Consider the following 23,559-nt stretch of genomic DNA (forward strand, 5'->3'; position numbering starts at 1 on the left):
TTATTTTTAAATTTAAAACTCTTTCATACCCAATTCATGACATACAATGGTAGGAGATGTCTTGGGGGAGGGGAATAACTGTGACCCACTACTGTACTACTGTATCCCACTACTGTATTCCGATTGTTTGCCAAATTATTCAGTGTATTGTTGATTTTTTGTAATGATGTTTTAAGAACCGAATTGATCACTAATCTCACCAGTCCTTAAGTAGGAATAGAATCCAGTTTTTTAATACTGAAACATTTATTTTGTTGGTTTCACACATGATGGAGATGTATGTAAATGGCGGCGTCAATTATTTAATGAAGGAAGAACAGATTTTGCAAATAAAATACAACCTGGACATTCACAAGTTCAGCAATAATGACTTGTTAAATAAGGTTGATACCCATATTCATGAAATCAGATGATTTAATTACCACTATATATACCTCTCTCTGAGAAAAAGAGTGTATAACAACCTCCACAAAATAAGGGTTCCTACCAAGTGCATCTCCTAGACCTCAAAAGTTTTACAAGCAAAAATCCTCCAGAAAATAAACTAAAGAGAAATTTCAGTAGAATTTCTTCCAGTTTATAGCAGTATTCAACATTCCATTTATTGCAACACTCCAAGGACTAACACAGATCTATAAACTAAAAAAGGATTGGAATGCAATCTCAGCATCCAACCAACTAAACTTATACCCATCATTAAATTCCGCTTTGTATAAGTAATCACTTAGTTCACTATTAATGAACTACAAAGCTTTTTCATGATTTACAAAAATGATTTACTTATTTCATGATTTACAAAACAGTTCTCTTTGATTCCCATGCAGAAAGGTTAGTGCGAGGTGGATTTCAAGAATACTTGTTGGTAAACAGAAAATGAAAGAAATGAGCACAGTCTTGTAGTTTTTGAAACAGTATTACAATAATAATGAAAAAATCTTAGACTGTGTCTTAACAGGAGATAAGAATCAATATTCCTCTGCATTACATACCTGAGAATAAGTGGTACGCTTAAAATAGCACATGCACACTCTCCAGAAAGACTGACAAGAAAGAATTCCAACAAACTAATTCATCTGGTAAATTAAATTGTTCCTTCTCTCCATTGTCAGATTAATAAAGTTTAAGCTGAATTTGATAAATAATAAAAAGTATCTGATTATGTATATAAGTGGTAGGTCATTTATCTACAAAATCAAAAAATTATAATGTCTAATACATTTTTATTGAAAAAAATCTAACGTATTCTGAAGATTACATGAATATTTTGCTGTCATTAATTATTATTAAACTCTGTATTAAATTAAATCAATTTCAAGAACCAAATTAAAAATGTTCTGGGTTGTGTTTAAATTTATAAGACTAACATTTTGTTCTTTTTATTTTCAGTTCAAGCTTAGCTGAGATGGTAGGTGAATTGTTTTTACCGCATGATATGCCTGAGCCACCAAAAGAAAGTTTCTTCAAAGGACTGTTTGGTGGAGGCTCTCGATCATTAGACAGAGAGGAACTATGTAAGTTTTTTGCATAATTTATTATTGTTTTATATTTTGTCATTGTATAGTTAGTTATAAAGGTAAATTAATTACAAGAGATTATTCTTACCAAACACACACACACACACACACATATACACACACACACACATACATATATATATATATACAAAACTATCATTCATACAGAGATAGAGGGAGAGTACAAAAAATTAAAATTTCATACTTGTTAATTTAAAATTTCTACTTTTTAATGAAATGAATTAAAAAAATAAGGCAATTAAATCCCTTAAATAAGATAAAAACTGTAAATGAGATGATTTAAATGAAAACTAATCCTGCATTAAAAATCATTTTAATTGTCTTCATAAAACCAAAAAAATCATTGCTCCAGTAACAGAATGAAACGTACACCAGGGTAGTGGAACAAACTTGTAAAATCTTAACTTAAACCTTTATAGAATTAGCCATAAGTTAAATAGTAAGTTTAAGAAGAATTTACCGTACTTTAATTTTAATATAAATTAAAATGGTCCAGCAAACTTGATATCAAGTCAGATACTGAAATCAAACTTGTGCAGTTATTTTGTCTTTTTTTTAATTATAACTTTACCATACAGTCTTTCTCTCACTCCAGTTTAGTCTTTTCTTTAACAAAGCAACTCTGCCAGCATCGAATGAATTATAGCTCTGCTTAGAATAACCAAATAACATTGGAATGCATTCCTGCATTCCATTCTCTAACTTGGAGTTTTAGATTTTTTAGACAAACTGATGCTTCACTAGCATGATTTCTAGATATAATCATATTTAGAATAACTCAAATAAGAATTCATTATTAATTCATTAACTTATATACCAATCAAGTTGTGTTACTTTTAAAAAAAAATTGTAATTTATTTTTGCATTTTTACTTCCTTATAAGAAGTAAAGGAAGTATTGTGATCGCAAAAAATTTCAGTTTTCCAGATTTCAACAGAAATATCAATTTGACTTTTCTATTTTACATCTGTACATACGTATGTACTAATGTGTCATAACTCAAAAACGATTAGCCATATGATGTTGAAATTTTGGATTAGGACTGTTGTAACATCTAGTTTTGCACCTCCCATTTTGATTGCAGTCAACTGGACCAAAAGTGTCCAAAAAAGCCCAAAATCCACAAAAATTTGGATTTTGGACTTTTTCTTAACTGCAGTAATAAACCCGTATTGAGAACTGTTCAACGATATATCATTAGTGGTACTTATTTTCTTTGACTCCAGAGTTATAGCCAAATAAAATTTTAATTAATGAAATATTTGTATCTTACAAGGGGAAAGCACATCGTTTCAAATCCAACTTCATCTCCTTTTGTTTTTTAATTTAAATATATTGATTTATTAGTAATTACCTCTGATTGTAAAAAAATCTTTACACTAAATAATAATAATTCAATATTAATAAAAAAAATATATTTGAAAAAATATCAGAAGTTATTAATGAAATAAAATTTGATCTACTTTTCATTTTAAAAAAATGTGTGAATGTAATTTAATAGGCATACAAATTAGTCATGTAGTGTCCATATCAGATTTTTACTTTTTGAAATAAATTAGGTGCACCCTAACTTCATCTTAATTACATATTACCAAAAGAAATGCTAATTCTTCCCTAAATTATGAACCAATATGTATGTATATGTTCTAACATTAGTTGTTTTAGATAGTCTCAGCAACTTGAATCATGTTAGGGAACATTTTACTTATTTAAAAAAAAATTAGATTGCAATAATTTTTTTTTTATTTTGCATTATTTTTCAGCTATTTCTATAACAGCTTAATTTACAAATTATAGTAAATATTGACTTATAATATTTTATAATTATTATTAGTTTTTTATATTTATTTTTCGAAATAATCCCCACTATACATTATACACTTCAACATCCTTTGAAGCCAGTCTTCAAAGAAACCCTGCCATGTTTCATCAGAGATCTGAGCACACTCATCGCCCCAAGCCTTTAGGGGTCACCATCACTCATAAAATGGCTCCCTTTTAGTCTGTTCTTCACATAGGGGAACAGCACGAAGTCTCATGGAGCAAGATCAGGATTGTAGGAAGGATCCTCTAACAGTTTTATTCCAGCACTGGCCGTATATTTAGATCAAACTTTGAAACAGTGCTCTGGAGTGTTATCCTGATGAAGAAACCATGTATCCATCTTGGAGTTTGGGCACAGCAACTTTAGGCAGGCATTCCTAGATATACCACTTCCCCATAACTTCTTTCTCTTTCTGTTTAGCCTCCAGAACTGCCGTAAGATATTACTTCAGAAGATGAATGAGGATGATATGTATGAATGTAAATGAAATGTAGTCTTGTACTGTCTCAGGTCAACCATTCCTCAGATATGTGGTTAATTGAAACCCAACCAGCAAAGAACACTGGTATCCATGATCTAGTATTCAAATCCATATAAAAGTAGTTTGCGATTAATAGAATTTGAACCTTAGAACTCTTGACTATGAAATCAGCTGATTTGCAATGACGAGTTCATCATTCGACCAACCTGGTGGGTTACTTACCCATAACTGTCTTCTGAGTTTCCGATACAACTCATCTTAAACTCCTCTCATTCTAAAAAATATGGCCATAATTCTTTTTTTCACTGATTTGGATTTTCAAACAGCCTTGAGGATCTCCTCATCTTCAAATACCTACGCTTTGTTCTGAGCCTTGATCGGGACATTGTAATAGTACATCCTGGCCCCCATAGGAGAAGCCTTGTGATGATCCCATTTGCCACATCACCCTCACTGTTCCTAGCCCTGATGGTCTTTACCAGAGGTCATCTTCTAGACCCTCAGTCTGATTGATATCTCTCAATCATAGTTTGGCCTCTGTCAGGGTACCACCAATGCAAATGTCATAAGTAACATTTTCGTCAGTGAGGAAACCAACATTATCAATATCACCTTATCATAAATGTATCTAATTAACTATAAAAACTGGTGTGATCTAAGAATTTATTTAATTTTGAGCTAATCAAATCTAACGCCATACTAAAAATCATACCACATTTTACGATATGTTCCACATCATTAACCTGGCAGTAAGAGCACCCAAACGGCCTAGCTACCCAGGTTATCCAAATAATTATTCCTAAACACACTCAGCAACTCACTCAAGGACTAGATATCTCGTAAACCCTCAAAAACCACCCACTCAGTCTGGTTTCTCCAATTTACAACTCAGCCAAGTTTCATCACCTGTCACAATTCTATACACATTTCCCAATTTTAGAATTTTTCAGTTTTTCAGATGGCATTTCATGTTTCATGGTGAGCCACTGTAAAACACGTCATGCCATCTGATTATCAAGTTATGCAACATCCAAAGAGTACAAAGCTTTCTAATGTGAAGATAATGTTGCAGAATAGCCTGAACTGCTGGTGCATTAATACCAAAGAACACCTCTATTTGGTGGTAGGACCAACACCTGTTGGTCCCAAGCATTTTTTGTACTGCAGTAATGTTTCCTTCATTCATTAATAAAGACAGACAACCTGACCTTAGAGTGTCTGCAAGGCCAAAATCTCTTCTTTCAAACTCTCAGCACTAACTAAATATTGTAAACTGATGATGCTAAGTATTGTTATATGATGAGGACAACCCTCCTCAACCAGAGGAGTCATTTCCTCTATACAGTGATCAACATTTAACCCATAGGCAAAGTTTTAGCGCAAAATTGATCAGTATTCAGTTTTCAATCACAATGTCATCACTTCCTCTTTTTACTAACTCAGATAAAAAGCAAATGCCACTGAGACAGTGACTAGAGCGACTACAGTGTAGATTGCAACTTGTCTAAACACGTGCAACTTGTAATCACCTGTGATGATCATTCTTTTGTATTGCAAAACTTTCCCATTGCCTACTTAATATGTCTTCACTTTGCATATATCATCATTGTTATAGACCAAATGCTGTTATTTTCCATTGCTGAATAAATCTTCTATCTCAACAATTTAGAATAGAGAATACTTGTTACTATACTGGAAACTTCTAAACACAAAAGTTAAGTCACATTTATACAGCTTACAAATAAGTAAATAAAAAATTAAACTAAGTACATGGTTTATTCTTAAGTTATACAATACAGAAGATTCCTTTTAATTAAAAAATTAATAATTATTTTTTAATAGCCCATTTCTGATAATTTCTGTTTTCATAAAACCCAAAAAAAAACTCCTTAAAACTCAGAAAAATATTACCATACAGTTTTTTTACTTCGCTAATATTTAAAAATAAAAATTGTTTTGAACTTTTACAAGACTATTATATTAAAACTATTGTATTTTAATTACCATTGAAATGAATTTATTTTAATAATTACATCTAAGAAATAATTTTCTAACCATACTGATAATTTGATGAGCAGTCTTTAGGCTTCATTCTGAAAACATCTTCACTTTCATTCATGAGATTGTATATATATGAGTATATATAAACAATTAAATCTGCTGGTACACCCTGCTTCATTTTGGAACCTGTATTTAACAAGTGCATTATCAAACTGGAGTGAATACACAATAAGTTCCTGCACTCTGAATCTTTTTTTCTAAGGACCTCACAGTGTGACTTCACTTATTATATAATACACACACATATATATATATAGTAATGATTTAGTTTGTGTTTCAGCTAAAAGGAAGCACTCCATTTTTTATTTTTAGGTTATTTACACTCTGTCGATATTAGTCTCAATTGAACAGCATACAACAAATTATAAACTGGATTATTCAAGTATAATATATTACACCTAAATATAAATCTCGGTCTTTAGTTTCAATTTGAAGGTACATTCTTTTAAAACTGTCGTTTGGCCCCCACTAGTGTGATCATTTCATTTAAGTTATTCAATAATGTAATATTAGTTTATAAGTTTCTTTAATTTCCAACTCATAAGACTTTTTTTTCTGTCTTTCTTATCTCACTTATTTTGAAGTTTTTTTTTTTAACTATAATTTTTCCTCATTTTTATTTCATTTTTAATAATTATACCTCCAATTTTCATTTTTATTTATTTTAAGAAAGCAAGTTATGGAAATTCGTTATGCTTTCAGTGTATTGTGTTATAAATAAATAGATCCCGTTTTCATTTGACATAATCTTTCCTTCATTTCTTCTGTCGCCTTCTACGTAAAAATATCATCATTAAAAATTTGGATTTCTAATGCAGTGTGTTGTAATTTCTGTAAGTATATGAGGGATACGAAATCCTTCCTAATAAATTACAATTTATGGTAAAAGTTCCCCAAAGTTCATAGACAAAAAAGATATTTAAAAGAGCCACTCCAACTCTTTCATTTTTTATGGTATTCAAAACCAATATTATTAATCAATTTAAGATACACGTTCCCCTACTTTTACATTGAAATAATTGTTTTTTATTCAACAAAAATAAAAAAATTTAAAAAATTAATGTGGTGCTCCGTAATGAAAATACAAGTCAGATTCTTTTACATTTCAATGGCGTCACACTGATTTTTATAGTGTTCACATATACTTTGTCATATTTTATAATTATAATACCTGATCTAAATTTGTTAATAACAAATGGAAGAAAAAGGTTAACGTTAAATTTGTAGATTTAAAAATGATTTTTATCCACAGATTTTTATGTCTATAAATTTAGAGAAATGTGATATAGGACAAATAGGTCTTATTACTTATGTTAAGTAATCAAATACCCAATTCTGGCAGCCAGAATTTTTTTGTAACCGTCAATATTTCATAGAGAGGTCTTTGTTATTTCAATGTCATATGCAAAGCAAACTAACAAAGCAAAGTAACAAAAACAAAGTAACTTTCATGATGTAAAGTAACTTTTCATGATGTTGCCTGATTTTATTACATTGTTTATTATACCAGTTAGTAGACTTTCTCATACTTTGGATGTGAGCATCCATACCAGGATCTACAAAACTGTAATTGTGATTCATTTTGAAATATATAAATCTGACCCTCTATCTCATTTGTAATATACCTACCTCAACTATGATATTATGGTTGATCCTTCCTCTCAGTTCTGCTCAAACCAATTATACTGAATGAACACAAATACTTTGTCATTATTCATTACTCACATCAAATAGTTGGAGCCATTACAATAAAAAAATGGCTGGTCTATTTTTTACATTATGGCACCACTACAATAAGTGACTGAAATTTTTTCAATTTTTAATTTTTCAAAATCAAAAATTAATGAATTTCATCACTTGAAATATCAAGTTTTAATACATTTAAAAAACAAAAATTTGCAGTGGCAGCATCATAAAGTGTTAAAAATTATTCAATAATAGTATAATCTATTTAACTAAAATGCCATTTAGATACCAAATGACTATTTTTATTACCTGATCCTGGCTTCTTATACTAAGAGTAGAATTTTCAGGATGTTACTTTGCAGTAGAGGAAGAAAGCTCTAAAAAAGTACCCAATCAAGATTGCATTCAACAAAGAAATACTCAGTCAAAAAATGTTAAGTGATAAAAAAGGCTTTCAAAATCAGATGCTCCCTGCATATATTTCTGTGTGTCCTCATTTCCATGATTGAAAATGATTACTTTGTAAGTGATAAGTTTTATGGTAAAAAGTGGTATTCATTTAAAGAAAACTATAATCAAATTCTAGAAACAAAAAAAAAAGTGGCTTACCAATATACCATCGTGAAAAAAGATATGTTCCAGAAACACTACATTAGCTCAACAGAGTATTGTATTTTATTTGCCAAATAGGAAAAATAATTACATATCATCTAAAAATACTGTTTCCCTGTAATCAATCAGGTCATTCCACTTACTAATTCATTCATATTTTGAAAAGAAACATTAAGTTAATATTTTTAATTGATGTAATAATATAAATTTTTAATTAATATTTAGAATACAGTGTAATTATGTTTAAGCCTATGAAAAAGGGCCATTTTATGTTTCCACTACCTTTTTTTATGAATTACCAGCACATTTAAAAGCTCTTTCCACTAATTTATTTTAAATTAAATTAAAGGATTTTTTACACTATTTTTAATCAGTATAATTGTTTTATTGAGTTTTTAAACAAAAATAAAAACCCTCAATTTTTTTATCTTCATTAACATATACAAATGGCATGTACTGGATTTCAGTTAACTACTTGAACTGTTATTTTATTTTGCTTTGATTCTATTTTATTATTTTTACTAATTTCCTCTACTATTAATTAATATATTTATTGTTTTTGTGCAGTAAAACTTACTTGTTTTAATGAACCTATTTTCTCTTTTTTAATTAATTTATTTTTTTATTAATTTTATATCTTATAAAAATCTTCTAGTCAAGGTTTTCTTGCAGTTCTCCTTGTTTATTTCTGGCAGATGATTGATTAGGTAGGCAGTTCCTTTTTATTATCCACATCCATCTTTGCTGACATGATGTATATAATAATATTTACACTAGTCTAGTCTACTGTAAATTAAATATCTGTTTATTTATGGAATAAAATTAATCGACGAATAACATTTTCTTTACAGTTGGCAAATCTAGTGGCAGTGCATCACGAAGTGTAGCGAAACATATTCCTGGTCCATCAGCAAATATTGAACAGTTAGGTCAGAGAGCTGTTACCGCATCTAATGAAGTAAGTCGAGCACATAAAATGATGGTTGAAAGAGGAGAAAAACTTGGTGAACTCGAGGAAAGGACACAACGTATGATGACTGAAGCAGATCAGTTCTCATCATCTGCACATCAGTTAATGTGCAAATATAAAGACAAGAAGTGGTACCAACTGTGAACAAAATTATTTGCCTACCAATATTTTGCAGTTGCCTCAGTAATTTACAATAAACTTTTTTTATGTGTTATTTTATTTTTTAAATGATTATTTAATTCAAACATTGTTTTCAATGAATGTTTTGAAGTTCTTTTTTTGTTATTGTGTCTATAATCTTTATTTTGTGTGGAAGTAATTAATAAATAATTTATAACCTAAGATTGTACTGTAATATATATATATATATATATATAATATATATATATATATATATATATATATGAATTTCAAGGACATTTGATGTTTTCAGCAAGAAAGAAATGTAGAATAAATTATGTTCAGGTTTGAATTCTTCATTGCAGTATTAGCTGTTATAATCAATAAAAAGAAATCACAACTACAGTGAATATTTTTATAAAAAAAAAATTAAAATGTTGAAGCTAGTAATAACAAGAAGCCATAAACTTCAAAAATATGTTTTATAATAAATCAAAAGCAGTTTTTAGTTCAAATTAAGAATCAAAGATTTATTTTGTAGGATTTTCATTTAAGCAGAATTTTTTTGTGAAGAAATGATTAATTTAATTAGCATAAATATAAGCTGATATTGTTCAACTAAATTTTGTTGTTAACCTAAATCATCAATTATATGTCATTTTAAATAAAAAATTCTACCTTATTTTTTATTCTTATGTTTCATTAAATAAGCCTTTTATAGATAAAAGTATCTTTATTAATCAATCCATTGAAAGAACATTGCCTTCCACAATAAATGCAACAAATATAGGTTATAAATTATTTAGTCAGTTTTCTAAGAGTACTTAAGAATTAATATCTTTTCTTTTTTTATTTTAATTTGGATTGATTTTATGTTATATCAAGCACATCTTTATAAAATAAAATGAAGTAATTGAGATATTACAAAATTCTTATTTAATTTCTCTTTATATTAATAACAGGCTTATGAATTACATGAAGCCATAAAAAATACTTTTTTATTTATTTATTTTTAACTTTTTAAATCATTTTTAGTAATTTAAGATTTCTATACAATATGTTTAATTACCTATTATTGTTTATTTGTGCCATTAATAAATTTTTATTTTAACAGGTTTTTTTTAGATATAATTTATTGATAAATTAATTTTGTTTAATAAACATTTTTTTTCATTTAACATGATAATTACTGAAAATGAATGAAAGAGGAACATTTATACTTTAAACACTATTTTTTATTCAGTGTTACTTTATTCTACATAAAAATTTAAGAATTTTGTTGGAAGATCTGATTTTTATTCCATTATACTAGTCAGTAAATAACATGCTTAATAAAGTACAAATAAAGCTACAATCATACTACAGACTTATATTTAGAGGTTTATGTTTAATCTTTCTGCTGTTTTTTATTCTAATTTCAGACACCGCACTTATGATTGATAGTTAAATAATTTGTTTCTATATTAATTTTAAGTATAAATATTATTTTATTATACACTCTATCCACATTTTTATTTAGAATTATTTTAATAATTTTAATACTATAATTGTGCTCAACTCAGATTTAGGCAAATACTTTTATGAACAGATCCTGGGTGTAATTCAGGCCTCAGCACAATCACGTTCTAAGTATTACCTTTTCTCTTTTACCAGCTGTATTTCTTAATATTTTTAACAATTAGCTAAAAAAAAACTGACAGGTATTGTTATCTCATAAAAACTTGAATTATCAAGGTAAAATAGTTATTTTTTTAGCAGAAATCAATTTGAACTTTATTTCAATGTAAGTCAAAGCTGTGTTTTAGTGTTATATACAATAAAAAATAACTTGTAATAAAAACAGTTTTATTACTGATTTGTAACTTTTTTCATGTTACATCTGCAGTTTGGTATATCTAAAAAGGTGGTTATATGCCCTTCAGGTATAAGGTTTAAAAACTTCTGAACATGATAGAAAGGTTTTTTTTTAATGAAAGCCCTTAATTTTAATTTTTTTTTAGATTTCTTTAATTTAAGTAATTAAAACTTTAATTATATTTCTATTGAGTTCGTGGTTGTAAAAAATAATAGTAATGTTTAAAAATGAATTTTTTCTAAATTCGGAAAAATTCAAATGTAAGGAAAAAAAATTTAGAAATAAAGATATGATTTTATGAACTGTTTTATAAACCACCTCCCACATATCTCAAAAATTAAACAACATTTACTGCGGTTGCCCGTTGGATTTGTGGTTTAACTAGTTGTTTAGTGACATATGACCAAAGCAGTCTATACAAAAAAAAAAAACAACAATTTAATTTATTTCATCTTCATATGTTTTGACAAGTATTCAATTTAGGGCTTTTTAGAAGCAACATTATTCAGTCTCTGATTATGTCTGCTTAATCGTGTTTAAGACTATTATCTCAAGTACGTATGATACTTCCCTGTAATATTTTTAGGTCATGACTTTCTATAAAATACATAATATCACTTTATTTCATGGAAAAATGATCCAAGAATTCTTTTTCTTGTTCATTACAAACATAAGTTCTATACATTTAGGAGAATCTTATGGTTTGATCTCTTCTTATCTGAATTTTCAAACATACTCATGCAAATGTTAGTAGATAGCTTTTTGAGGAAACTGTTTGAAATAACTAATTCCAGTTTTCACAGAGAAGCTAATTTATTTGAATTTGTAACATAAGAAAACATTTGTTTTGGTATTATTAAAAAATGTTTTTGTTCAGCCTGTAGATTTTTATTTCTTTATTCTCGCTATTTAAAAATCATATGACAAATAATTTTAGTAACAGGTATTTCTTGACCAGGATAAATTTGTCAAAAATAGAATGAATAAGTACTGTTGATTTCACTCCTAAATAGTGCAACATCCTATACTTTCTGTTGGTTGGCCCATGTCACTCTGGATGGCAAATTGATAATGGCCAGGATAGTGCAAGTTTTAGTCTCTAGTTCTTTCCTTGATTATATACAAACAAAAATATTATCCTCCTATAATTGGATCCTGAAACACTTACATATTTTTGTAGTTCTGTAGTTATATATATTTTTTAATTCCTAATTTCTCTTAAGTTCATGCGATGACCTGAACACACACACATATTAATTTCTATTTATTCTACTTGTATCATAATAACAAAATATAATTTTAGTTAAATTGCTTAGTTTTTATTAAAATGGAATATTTAAATGATATCAGATTAATTAAACTTCAGAGTAAACCATACTCTCATAAAAATCAGTGATCTATAAGTACCTCATTTATGACATTTTCATATTAAATACAAATTAATTTTAAAGTTTAGAATTTGATGCATGCACAGTAGTAATTAAAACTTCTAACAATAATTTTTCTGTTGATTAATTTATGTTATAATTCATTTAATATTTTCATAAATAGCTAGTCATCCAGATAATAGTAACAGTAGTAAAATTCTATCAAGAAAGAAAGAATGAGGCCATTTTTCATTAATAACAACAGGAAACAAATGATAAAAGAATTATAATTAATTACAGTATAGAACAGGTTGTAAAGATCGAATACACTGAGCAATACATTTCCATCTTACTTATTAAGATATTTAAAATAATAGTGCAATCTTACATTACTGAATTATGTTACATGAAAACATCTATTCTGGCTAACATGAATTTTTTTTTCTAAAACATTTAAAAATTTGATGTTTAATAACTTTTCAACAAAGGTTGAAAACTGAAGGGTATAAAACCTCACTGTTGTTAACATTAATCAAAAGTTAGCTTTTGACGTATGAAATAAATCATCCCTCTCTATAAGTATCCTTTTGAGCAGGACAACAGAATAATTTTAAACATAAAATATCGGCAGTTAATTTTTTACACCAGTAACTATTAATAAATTTCAGTCTATTTTTGTTTATTAGAATCAAATATAACCATTCTGTGATTTTTATATACTTCTTACATGTGAAATATATTTATTAACATTTACTAACTGGAACTAATCGGAATAAGAAAAAAATCGCTCTTGTATTTTTACATTTATAATTTTTATTATCATCTGTAAATAAAACTAACTCTGGCACGTCTCTTGAATTTTGTAACAGAATGTGATTTATATTTTAAAATACACATAAATGGAATATTAACAAATCAAAAATAGGAATAATTGTTTGTATTTATTATTGTTTTAATTTTTTATGAAAATTATATATAGACTACTCATATTAAATCAAAATATTATTTTTTTAAATAATTATGAACTGATATTTATTTTTTTCTATTTTATATTTTAGGTACAATTTTTACAATTGAAGGCTGTGAAATACTTCCCTTAATTAAAAAAAAGAAGTTAATTTTAATAATATTTCATATACATATATTATAAAGTTGTGCTTGGATTTATTCCTTTTTTTTAAATACTTTCCTTTAGAGAGGTATTTAAATTGCATTAAGAATACATAAATTTGGTAGGAATTTAACATGAGAAAAAAACAACAAAAACACAAAAAAAATTATAATTATAAATAAAAATAAAAAATCCTGTACAAATCATGAATGTATATTAATTATAATACTTATAATGATAATAAGTATAATGTAAAATGTTTTTGTTACAAAACTATTTAATACTTTTTATAGTCTGTACTTTTGTTAGAAGAATATAGTTAATTATAAGATATTTTAATGTAAATATTTCATTTAGAAAATAATGTAGTTTGTATTGTAATATGTATGATTATTATTACAACATTATAATCCTTGAAGAAATATGTTTTATATATATATATATATAATATACACATTAATTTATTGTAAAAGCTAATTTACATAATGTAGGGAAAATAATATGTTACTATAGTAAATATTCTAATTTAATTTATAAAAGTTAAAATATATATATATATTATTGTTGAAAATTTATTTAATAATGTGAAAAATATTGATTGTTTATATTTCTAATCTAACAATAAAAATTGCTTAATCAATTATTATTATTATTTTTAAATAAATAATAAATTATTGTTTCTGCTGTATAATATTATTAATCTGTATTTTACATACATATGTGTATCAGTAATGTAATTACATTTATGTTACAATACATCAGTAGTTACAAAAATGAGTAATCTTTACAACAAATAATTTCAGCATAAAGATATACAGCTATGTCATAAAAATGGTAAAAAGAATTGTTATTTTTTGTTTTGGACTTTTTTTTAATAAATTATGGAAATTTATGAAAGTTACAAATATATCATTTTATTTTGTATCGCTTATAAACTAATAGTATTTGCAAAAACAATTTCATTAAAAGTAGAAGATTACTTAAAAAAAATAGCTGTTTTTTTAAGATTAGTTTTAGGTTAGCAGCAAATAATTTTTATTCATAGCGTTTAAAGAAAATAAAGTTTACTGTACAACTTGCAGATGTTGTAAAATCATTCAATACTGTTTGGCAAGAATTGATGGTAATAATTTTGTTTATTATATTTTCTCATGATAAAAAAAGAAAAAAAAATTAATTTTTATTTTATATTAAATACCTATGAATAGAAACGTAAGCAATATACTTTTAAAAATATTAAAAATTATTAACAACTCGTTTTCAAATTTATGTGGAAATTGTACTTCCAGAAGATTTTTTAGAGAATTATTCAGCTCCTTCCTTTCCATAATATGTTTATAAAATTCATGAATTCATCCACTGGATTGATTGCCAGCCTCCATAGCAGTGTAGTAGTGTCTACTTTTCATCTGGAATGCTCCTTTTTTAAATCTCAGTCAGACTTGGCATTTTTTACACGTTATAAAACTCCCATATTCATGTACTTTCATACTTATGCTTATAATTGTAATCTTTTTATTTTTAATAATTAACAGTACAGTTCATCATGTTTAATCAACAATTTATTTTAAATTATTTTTTTACATTTAACTGTATTTTAAATATGATGTACAGTTTTATATGAGTGTAAACTTTTCATATAAATAGCTAGTTTTAATTTCATTCTTTTGTTTAATACTGCAGTCTTTATTTGTTGTTCAACCAGAAAAAAAAAATGTGCCATTTATATTTTTTTAGTAGCCGTGGACTGGAACTGCAGTTCACTGATTTTACTTTGTAGTACTTAAAAAATGAAATAATATTAAGACTGTGTAATAGTCTTTGAATCTTTTAATATCTTCCTAACAATTATGAAGTACTTATGCCGCCTGCTGAATTTCTTTATTTTAACATTTAAAAATTTCTCACTTATAAATAAGATTTAAAAGATTTATACTTTTCAATTAGAAAAAGTAAAATTTGAAAACAGAATTACATGTATCACACAGGTTTACAAAATACGTAGTGAAAAGAATAGACAATTTTATAATGTATTCTTAAATTTACTCTCTTTAATACCATTTTATATTTTTATTGTCAAATAATCATTGTCATCAGTGGTCACATAATATTAATGATAAAATATTTATAGGAAAAAAAATAGTTACAAAACATTAAACATATATTTATAGGGGGATTAAAATAAATATAAAATACAAACAATAGTTGTTGTTTCAGGTAGTCCCAAGAAAGCCAGAATTTAACCTAAAAACGCCTAAATTTCCAGTCTGCATTGCTCTCTATAACTTCCTTATGCGTGGCTCTTATGTGGGTTTGGTAATTAAATCTTACCAAAAGAAAGATAAAGACAGTACAAACTTTAAACCAGTCAAGAGATAATCTTGCCGGTGAACAAAATTTAAAGGAGGGGTAACCATTTAATATTTTCATTATTGAAAACTTTCAGAAAAGAATTTTTAATAAATTTAAAATTCAGAAAGGCTATTGGATGTTGGTTTTTTGTCATTTATCAATAGTGATACAGAAACTTCAGTGTTAAACAACTATGAAGTTTTAAACGGTTTAGATGATTTTAAGTTAAATTTACATTTTCTATTGGGATCTCCTGAAACGTCAATTGGCAGTATTTTATGCTTATTCTAAAAACCCTGCTAAAAATGTTCATTTTGTAGTTTTTTTTTTTTTTAAGTATACTGTTTATTTATTATTTTTCGTTTGTTTTATACAACCCACTGGGTCGGTCTAGTGGCAAAATCATTGTTGTAAATTAGCTGCTTAACAGCTAATATTTGAAAAGTTCTTTTCAAATGGCAAAATCATTGTTGTAAATTAGGTGTTTAGCAGCTGATTTTCAAAGTCATTGGTTCTGAGGTTCAAATCCTGGCAAAGGTAAGTTACTTTTATACGGATTTGAATACTAGACAGTGGATACTGATGTACCTTGGAGGTTGGAATTCAATTAATCATACATTTCAGGAATGGATGGCCTGAGTCTGTACAAGATTATAACTCATTTACATGTCATACATATAATCCTCACTTTATTGATTTGGTGGTTACATTTTGTTCACAAGTTGGAACAGATTGTAATGTATACGTTAGGAATAAAAAATAAAAATTGTTTTATATATTCTTTTTTTTTAACAATCAAAATGGCCATTTAGATTAAAATTTTTATTAAAAATTTTATAAATGGTTTCTTGTAATTTTGTTTTACATTTTATTTTAACAAATGTGCGGCATAGGTCTATTTGTATCCATTGTATTATTTTTTATTAAAGAAATTTTTTTTTTTTTTTAATTTAAAAGAAAATTAATTTTTTCTCCAAAATAGGATTTTTATCCAGCCATTCTTTTTTTAAAGCTTGCATTTATTTTAAGTTTAATTGTATTCCAAGCTTCTGTCAATCTGTAAGTTAAATTGTACAGAATTAAAAAATATTTATTTTATGGAAAAAAATAATAAAACTGAAACTACAAAAAAATTACTGGATATAATATTTGCAAGATGATTTCATCTACTACAGTTCAGACATGATTATTATCCACTGATTAATTTAGCCAGCTGTTTTGTGCAAGAGTACTTAAATGTGTATTTTACAAAGGGCTATTTTACTTTAAAAATTATTATAATTAATTACTTAGATGTATTTATATAATATTTATTTTATGAAAATGATTTCATATTTTATCATTTAATACTTGTAAACGATGAATGTTAATATTTATTTATATATTTCTTTGATGATTTTGTTAAAAGTAAATGAATAATTGTTTTAGTAATATTTTTAATTAATCTTGTTATTATAATGATTCATTAATGAGGCTATCTATGCTTTTCATGCATAATATTTTATTACATGTATTTATTATTAAAGCTTCTCTTATATTTATATAAATTAACAAAACTAAAATGTGAATTTCTTTTGTATTTGTTGCATGTACAATAAAATATATATTTAAATATTATTAGTTTATTTTCATTGATTTTTTTTAAAATACCTATTCTAAATTTTTATCCAAATTTAATTTTTTAAACACAATAGTTTAACATTTCATTGAATACATTAATAAGCTTTTCTTTCTCAGTTTTTAAGTATATTAAAAAAAATACATATGTACGTTCGTATTGAATTAGTCTCAATTCTTTAAGTATATCGAGAACCAGCTCATTATTCAGTTCTATTGTATGTTAGAGAAGGCTTATTTAACTTCAAATAGTTTAATAGTATTCAGACCCTATTGCCGTAAGAGTTCTGTAAATTGGCGCTAGATTGTAGCATTTTGTAAAAAAAAAAAAAGTAAAGTTAGGTAAGATATTATAATTAATCACAAACTGTGCCCACAATTTTGTGGATGTATGGTGGGACTCTTAGAATAAGTGAATGCTGAAGTTTTCTTTTTGACAAAATTGAGGCATATTACCTCTCTCTCTCACTCTCTCTCTCTCTCTCTTTTTCTCTCTCTCTCTCTCTCTCTCTCTCTCTCTCTCTCTCTCTCTCTCTCTCTCTCTCTCTCTCTCTCTCTCTCTCTCTCTCTCTCTCTCTCTCTCTCTCTCTTTCTTTCTCTCGTATAATCAGACTGTATTTATTTACAAAATTAAACATTGGCTTTCACTTTTAATGTATGTAACAAAAATTAAAATATAACTTTTTTATTTTTACTTACATTATTTAAAAATTCAAGATTATCTCAGAATGGACTAAACTATTTCAGTTAATAATTTTAATTAAAATTTAACAGTTAATACAAATAATTTTAAAATTCAGTAAAAAGATATCAAAAGACTGACATATTATATTTATTTATAGATTCTCTAAAACTTTCCCCCTAAACTTAATCCCTTAAAACCTGTTTTTACCTTCTTCTGCAACACATATTACTGACATAGAAGAATTTCTCATATTATTCAATTTATCCATTACACTGGTGTTGTGGGAAGTAACAAGGACATAGTTACGTAATTTAAAATTAGTGCTATAATAAACTTTGAACTCATAAATTTAACTTTACTAACACACATACAAAAACATTGGATTGTTAGTGAGTTTCAGATGGCAAAACAGTTCTGTTTTCCTTTTCTTACTTTTAAATTTAATAATTCTGATGAATTTTCAAAATTAACCAGTTATAACAATGACAGTCGCAATGATAATACAATTATGTTTAATTGATATTCACAAAAATTATGTCAGGTTTCATTCCGAGTCATCAGTTTAAAAGTTTGTACTGATTTGATGCTATTCTCCATTTCTTTCTCTTCTATGCTAATCTTTTGTCCTCTAAAGATTTACTACAAATTGCATCCTCAATTTTGTGTTTTACACATTCCAGTATTTGTCTTTTTCTACACTCGTTTTACCTTCCACATAACCCTAATACTAAACTAAAATTTGATTTCTTAATCTTTGCCCACCAGCCTTCAAGTCTGTTTATAAGATTCTGCCAAAAATGTCTCTCCTCTCTATTTATCTTAAAAGTTTTTATTTCAAAATTTTATACACCTCATTTAAAAACAGTTTGTACTGTCCATATTTCCCTAGTATTGAACCCCACATAGATATTTTCTAAGAAAAATGTTTTGTTAGAACGTTTTTCTAATTCTTAGAACTATATATGATACTACTGGACTTCTTTTTTAACATGAAACCTCTCTTTGATTGTACCAATTTTCCTTTTTTGTATATGTATTATTTCATCCATATCTTATAGTAATACTACATAAATAACAAAATTTATCCTCTTCAAGTATTTTGTATTCCACAATCTGAGTATCCAATTCCTCAATTCTTTCCTTTTGTCACATCTCATTACCTTTCTTTTACTGCTACTTTATTCAAACTGAATTATCTCCCAGTAATATCTGTTGTTCATTATTTATGTTAACTCTGTTTGTTTCTGCAAAATAAACAATATTATCAGCAAACCTTAACTTTTTTTCTCCTTGGATAGTTACTTCGCACTCAGATTTCTCCTTCAGTTCATGGATTACTTCTATATACAATTCATAAACCCAGGAGCAGAATTTATGGCATCAGAGCTTGCCTTTCTCCATCGTCTACTGTTATCTGTTAACTGATTCTTATTCAGATTATAAATAACTCTTCTTCTCTATGCTAAATGTTCATTAATATAACAGTCAAATATGTGTGCCTTAGTTTTAATTAGTTTAAATTAGTTAATTAGTATTAATTAGTTTTAATTAATTAAAACTAATAACTAAAACTTAGTAATAACTAAAACTTAGTATTAATTAGTTTTGTCTTTTACAGACACAGTTCAATCCAGTTTCATTACATCAGTTGTGCATGTAAATAAAATGGTTTATAGTAAAACTAATATTTAAACTGTGTTGTTTTAAACTTGGTGTTTTTTTTTCATTTATGAACTGCTTTTAATGAATTAATTGTAATAATCATGATCTGCATATAAGTGTACTAACTGAATACATATATAAATGTTTATTTTACACCATAAAGTTACTTTATTTACACTTCAGAATTCATAAAAGTATAGATCTGATGAGAAATGCAGTTTAACTTTACTGATTGCTTTTTATTTATAAATTGCATGTTAAACCAAAAATAAATTTTACATGTAATTTTAATTAATTTAATTTTACATTTTAATTTACTACCTTTTTAAGATTAATAAGACAGTCAAAAAGTACACCAAGGCAGTATGAAATATATCTTTTTCTTATAGTTAATAAACAACACAATAAAATGTTTGACATACAAACATATTTATTTTTAAATAGAATTTAAATATCTGGCCTCTCTTGAAAGTACCTTCACATTTAACCCACCTCACCTCTGTATATCTCAAATTTCCTTCATTTAACAATCAATAATATCAAAATTAAGGTACTGATGATATGCAAAAGCAATAACACAGTACCAATACTATAACACAACGGTTATTGAGTTTTGTTATAAGCTAATAATAACACAGTACAACAGACCTATTAAACCGGACTTAGTTAAAACTGATCTGGGCCGGTCAAATTATTTCTAATAATAATTTTTGGGAAAAACATAATTCTTGAGAAACAGAAATGTTGAAATATCTATTGTGTATATTATATATTATATTTCATTATTAAAAACTATTGTTATGGTATATTACAGACTGTCAAATAGTTAACAAAATATAAACAATTCACTTATTTCTAGGTCCATATACCACTACCGTATTTAGGACCTATTACTTTAAAATGAAAGTAAACAAATTATTTTCATTTTTAAATTCCATTTAGTAAAAAAGAAGAATATTCAGTAGATAAAAATGTATGTTCTCAAATTGTAAATAATAAATTGGATAATAAAGACCCACTTTTGATTAATTTAGACTTTTTCTAGTCTAGACCATTGCAGACTTGTTAAGTCTGAATTATGGTTTTTTTTTTGCATTACAGTATATTTTTACTTATTGTCTAACATTTAAAAAAAATTATAGAAATTTACAATTACAAATTTATAGTTACGTATTGGTGGTCACGACATTTTTTTTTTTCCATTTATTACCCAAATCATACAATTTCTATATTTCTTACAAGATCTAAACTGTACATAAATGAATTTCTCACTAAGTTGATATTTTCTGTTTTAGTTTAAATTAACATATTTTTGTATTTCAAAATTGTACTCTTTGTATGACAGTTCTGAGAATAAAGTTGTTGTTATTAAAGAATCCTTGAGATCTTGCCTATCCAGTAATTTAATTCTCCAATTTTTATGAACTGTACTTTGAAATATTTTTAGACTTGCAGTAATTCATAAGTTGTCCATTTAAGTCACCTTTCTTACAAGATTTAGCTGCATTTTTGAATTGTTATTAGTTTTATTTGTATTCATCCCTTCGGTTTAATTTTGAAAGATTCTAATGTAATTAAATAAAATTTTTTGCTAAATTTAAATTGCTAATTTTTTTAAAACTTAGCTTCTATTTTGGAGGTAGGCTGTTTGCAAACTATTTTCTACCATTAACTGCAATGTGTAATATTAAAATGTATACTTTGTGTCATTACTCAAGATTTGCTGCATCAAATTTCTTAGAGCAAAACCTCATATAAGCAGAATTTCATATATATATATATATATATATTTTATAAAAATGATAATGCAAATTATAAGTATTACATTTTGAGTTCAATAATAAATAATTAATTATTCTGAATAAATATTTGCTGTTAATCTGGGATTTATATTGCTAATAAAATAATTTTAATAGCTAAAAATATTTGTTAATATAAAATAAACACATTTTTATTACTTTTTTAATTAAAATAAAACTCTCTATTTCATACATGTTTGAACTTATCCTTTTTTTTAAAGAAATTTTGTTATATTACATATTTTGCTGGCAAAATATGTAATTATTTGGAGTTCAGTAAAATTATTATTATCAATTTAATCATAAATTGAATAGCATAAACAATGTTTTTATTATAAAACTTTGTCATGTTGAACATGCATTTTCCAAGCATCTTCAATAACTATTTTTATTTAAACATCTATCAATTTTTTTTTTCATTTAAAGAAATATATTTTTCCAAGTAAATTTAACACACTGTATTAAACTATATGTATGAATAAATTTTTAAAATGTTACCTATATATTTATGTACTTTTTTAGTTTTTTAGAAATATATAAGTACGATAATATAAATAATAATAATAAATAGATTGTGATGTACATTAATTACTGGAATTATAGATAATAAATATTATACTTGATTGATTGATGTACTTAATTAAATGATGGGATGGTATTATTCTGTAAATAGTATGAGATGCTTGTTTGACGACAGACATATTTGTTAGGAGGGGCAGCTTATTTTAGTTAATTATGCAAAGCTATATATATATATATATATATATATTATTTATATATATGGTAATATTATAATTGTGATATTCTTATCTGCCCATTCTATGCAACTGTTGAAAAAAAATATTATATAGTAAAACATATGAGACCTGAAACTTTGTTAAATGTAGGTAATTTAATGTAAGGAACTTGATTAAAAATGTTTGTTAAACAAATTGTTTGTTGTATGGTCGGTGGTAATTGTTGTATAAAAATGTTTAATGTTGTTATAGCTGCAGTTTATAAATTAAAATATATGTATTAATACATTTTAAAAATAAGATGGTAGGTGTGTATAATAAAATACATAATTGTTCATAGTGTTTTGTTTTTTTTTTACTTCTATGTTCCGAAGGAAACAGAAGTTTTATACAAATTTAAAAATTTGAAACTAGTAGTACTCCTTACTATCTATGACTCAAATGTGAAAATTCAAGACTTTTGAAAGCAAAATAATCCACAAAGTGAAACTTTGTTTGTTTACTGGTTTTTAATGTTCCACAAAGCTATTTTAACAAAGCTAAAAAGTTTTATAAAAAATAAATTGTGTTTTATATGTTGAAGAATCCTTACAACCTGCTATGAACAATTAACACTTAATTGTTAGTTAAATTCTTACTGGATGTTAGACAGTTGAAGCATATCTGAATTTTCTAGTTGATGCCTTTCTTAGTCATTTTGTATGTTTATGCACAGGAAATGTTTACCACAGTGAGGCTACCATATGAATCTCTGCACCATGATAAAAACTGAAAAAGAATTGTAACAGCCTTTGACACTTCTGTGTACATGTAACATCAGGGTCATTTATATTACTTTGAAGAGTTTTACATTATTTTTACCTCTGAGCTTACATATTTATGTTACTTCATTAACTACTAAAGTCTTCTAAAACTTAACATCTTTTAATATGTCACTTTCTGTTAACAGTTTATGCATTTTTCCATGGAATCTTGATGGCTGCAACTCCTGGTGTCATACATTTACCTCCAATTTCTTATTCTGGACTAGTGTCCTTAGTAGATTTCTTTTCTTTTTTTTACTTTTTTAATTCATTTTAAAGAT

General features: G+C 26.2%; 1 protein-coding gene across 1 annotated transcript in view; it reads left to right on the top strand.

Moving 5' to 3' along the window:
- Window positions 1-9,495, top strand: part of Tomosyn (syntaxin-binding protein tomosyn) — a 769,959-nt gene extending 760,464 nt beyond the window's left edge. Inside the window, exons 22-23 of the mRNA XM_075372103.1 lie at window positions 1,387-1,511; window positions 9,052-9,495. Of these exons, the coding sequence (XP_075228218.1) occupies window positions 1,387-1,511; window positions 9,052-9,314 (388 nt within the window). The 3' untranslated portion in view covers window positions 9,315-9,495. The remainder of the gene's footprint in view (window positions 1-1,386; window positions 1,512-9,051) is intronic.
- The last annotated feature ends 14,064 nt before the right edge of the window (window positions 9,496-23,559 follow it).

The sequence above is a fragment of the Lycorma delicatula genome, chromosome 7 (genome assembly GCF_047948215.1).
Source record: "Lycorma delicatula isolate Av1 chromosome 7, ASM4794821v1, whole genome shotgun sequence".
Classification (NCBI taxonomy): domain Eukaryota; kingdom Metazoa; phylum Arthropoda; class Insecta; order Hemiptera; family Fulgoridae; genus Lycorma; species Lycorma delicatula.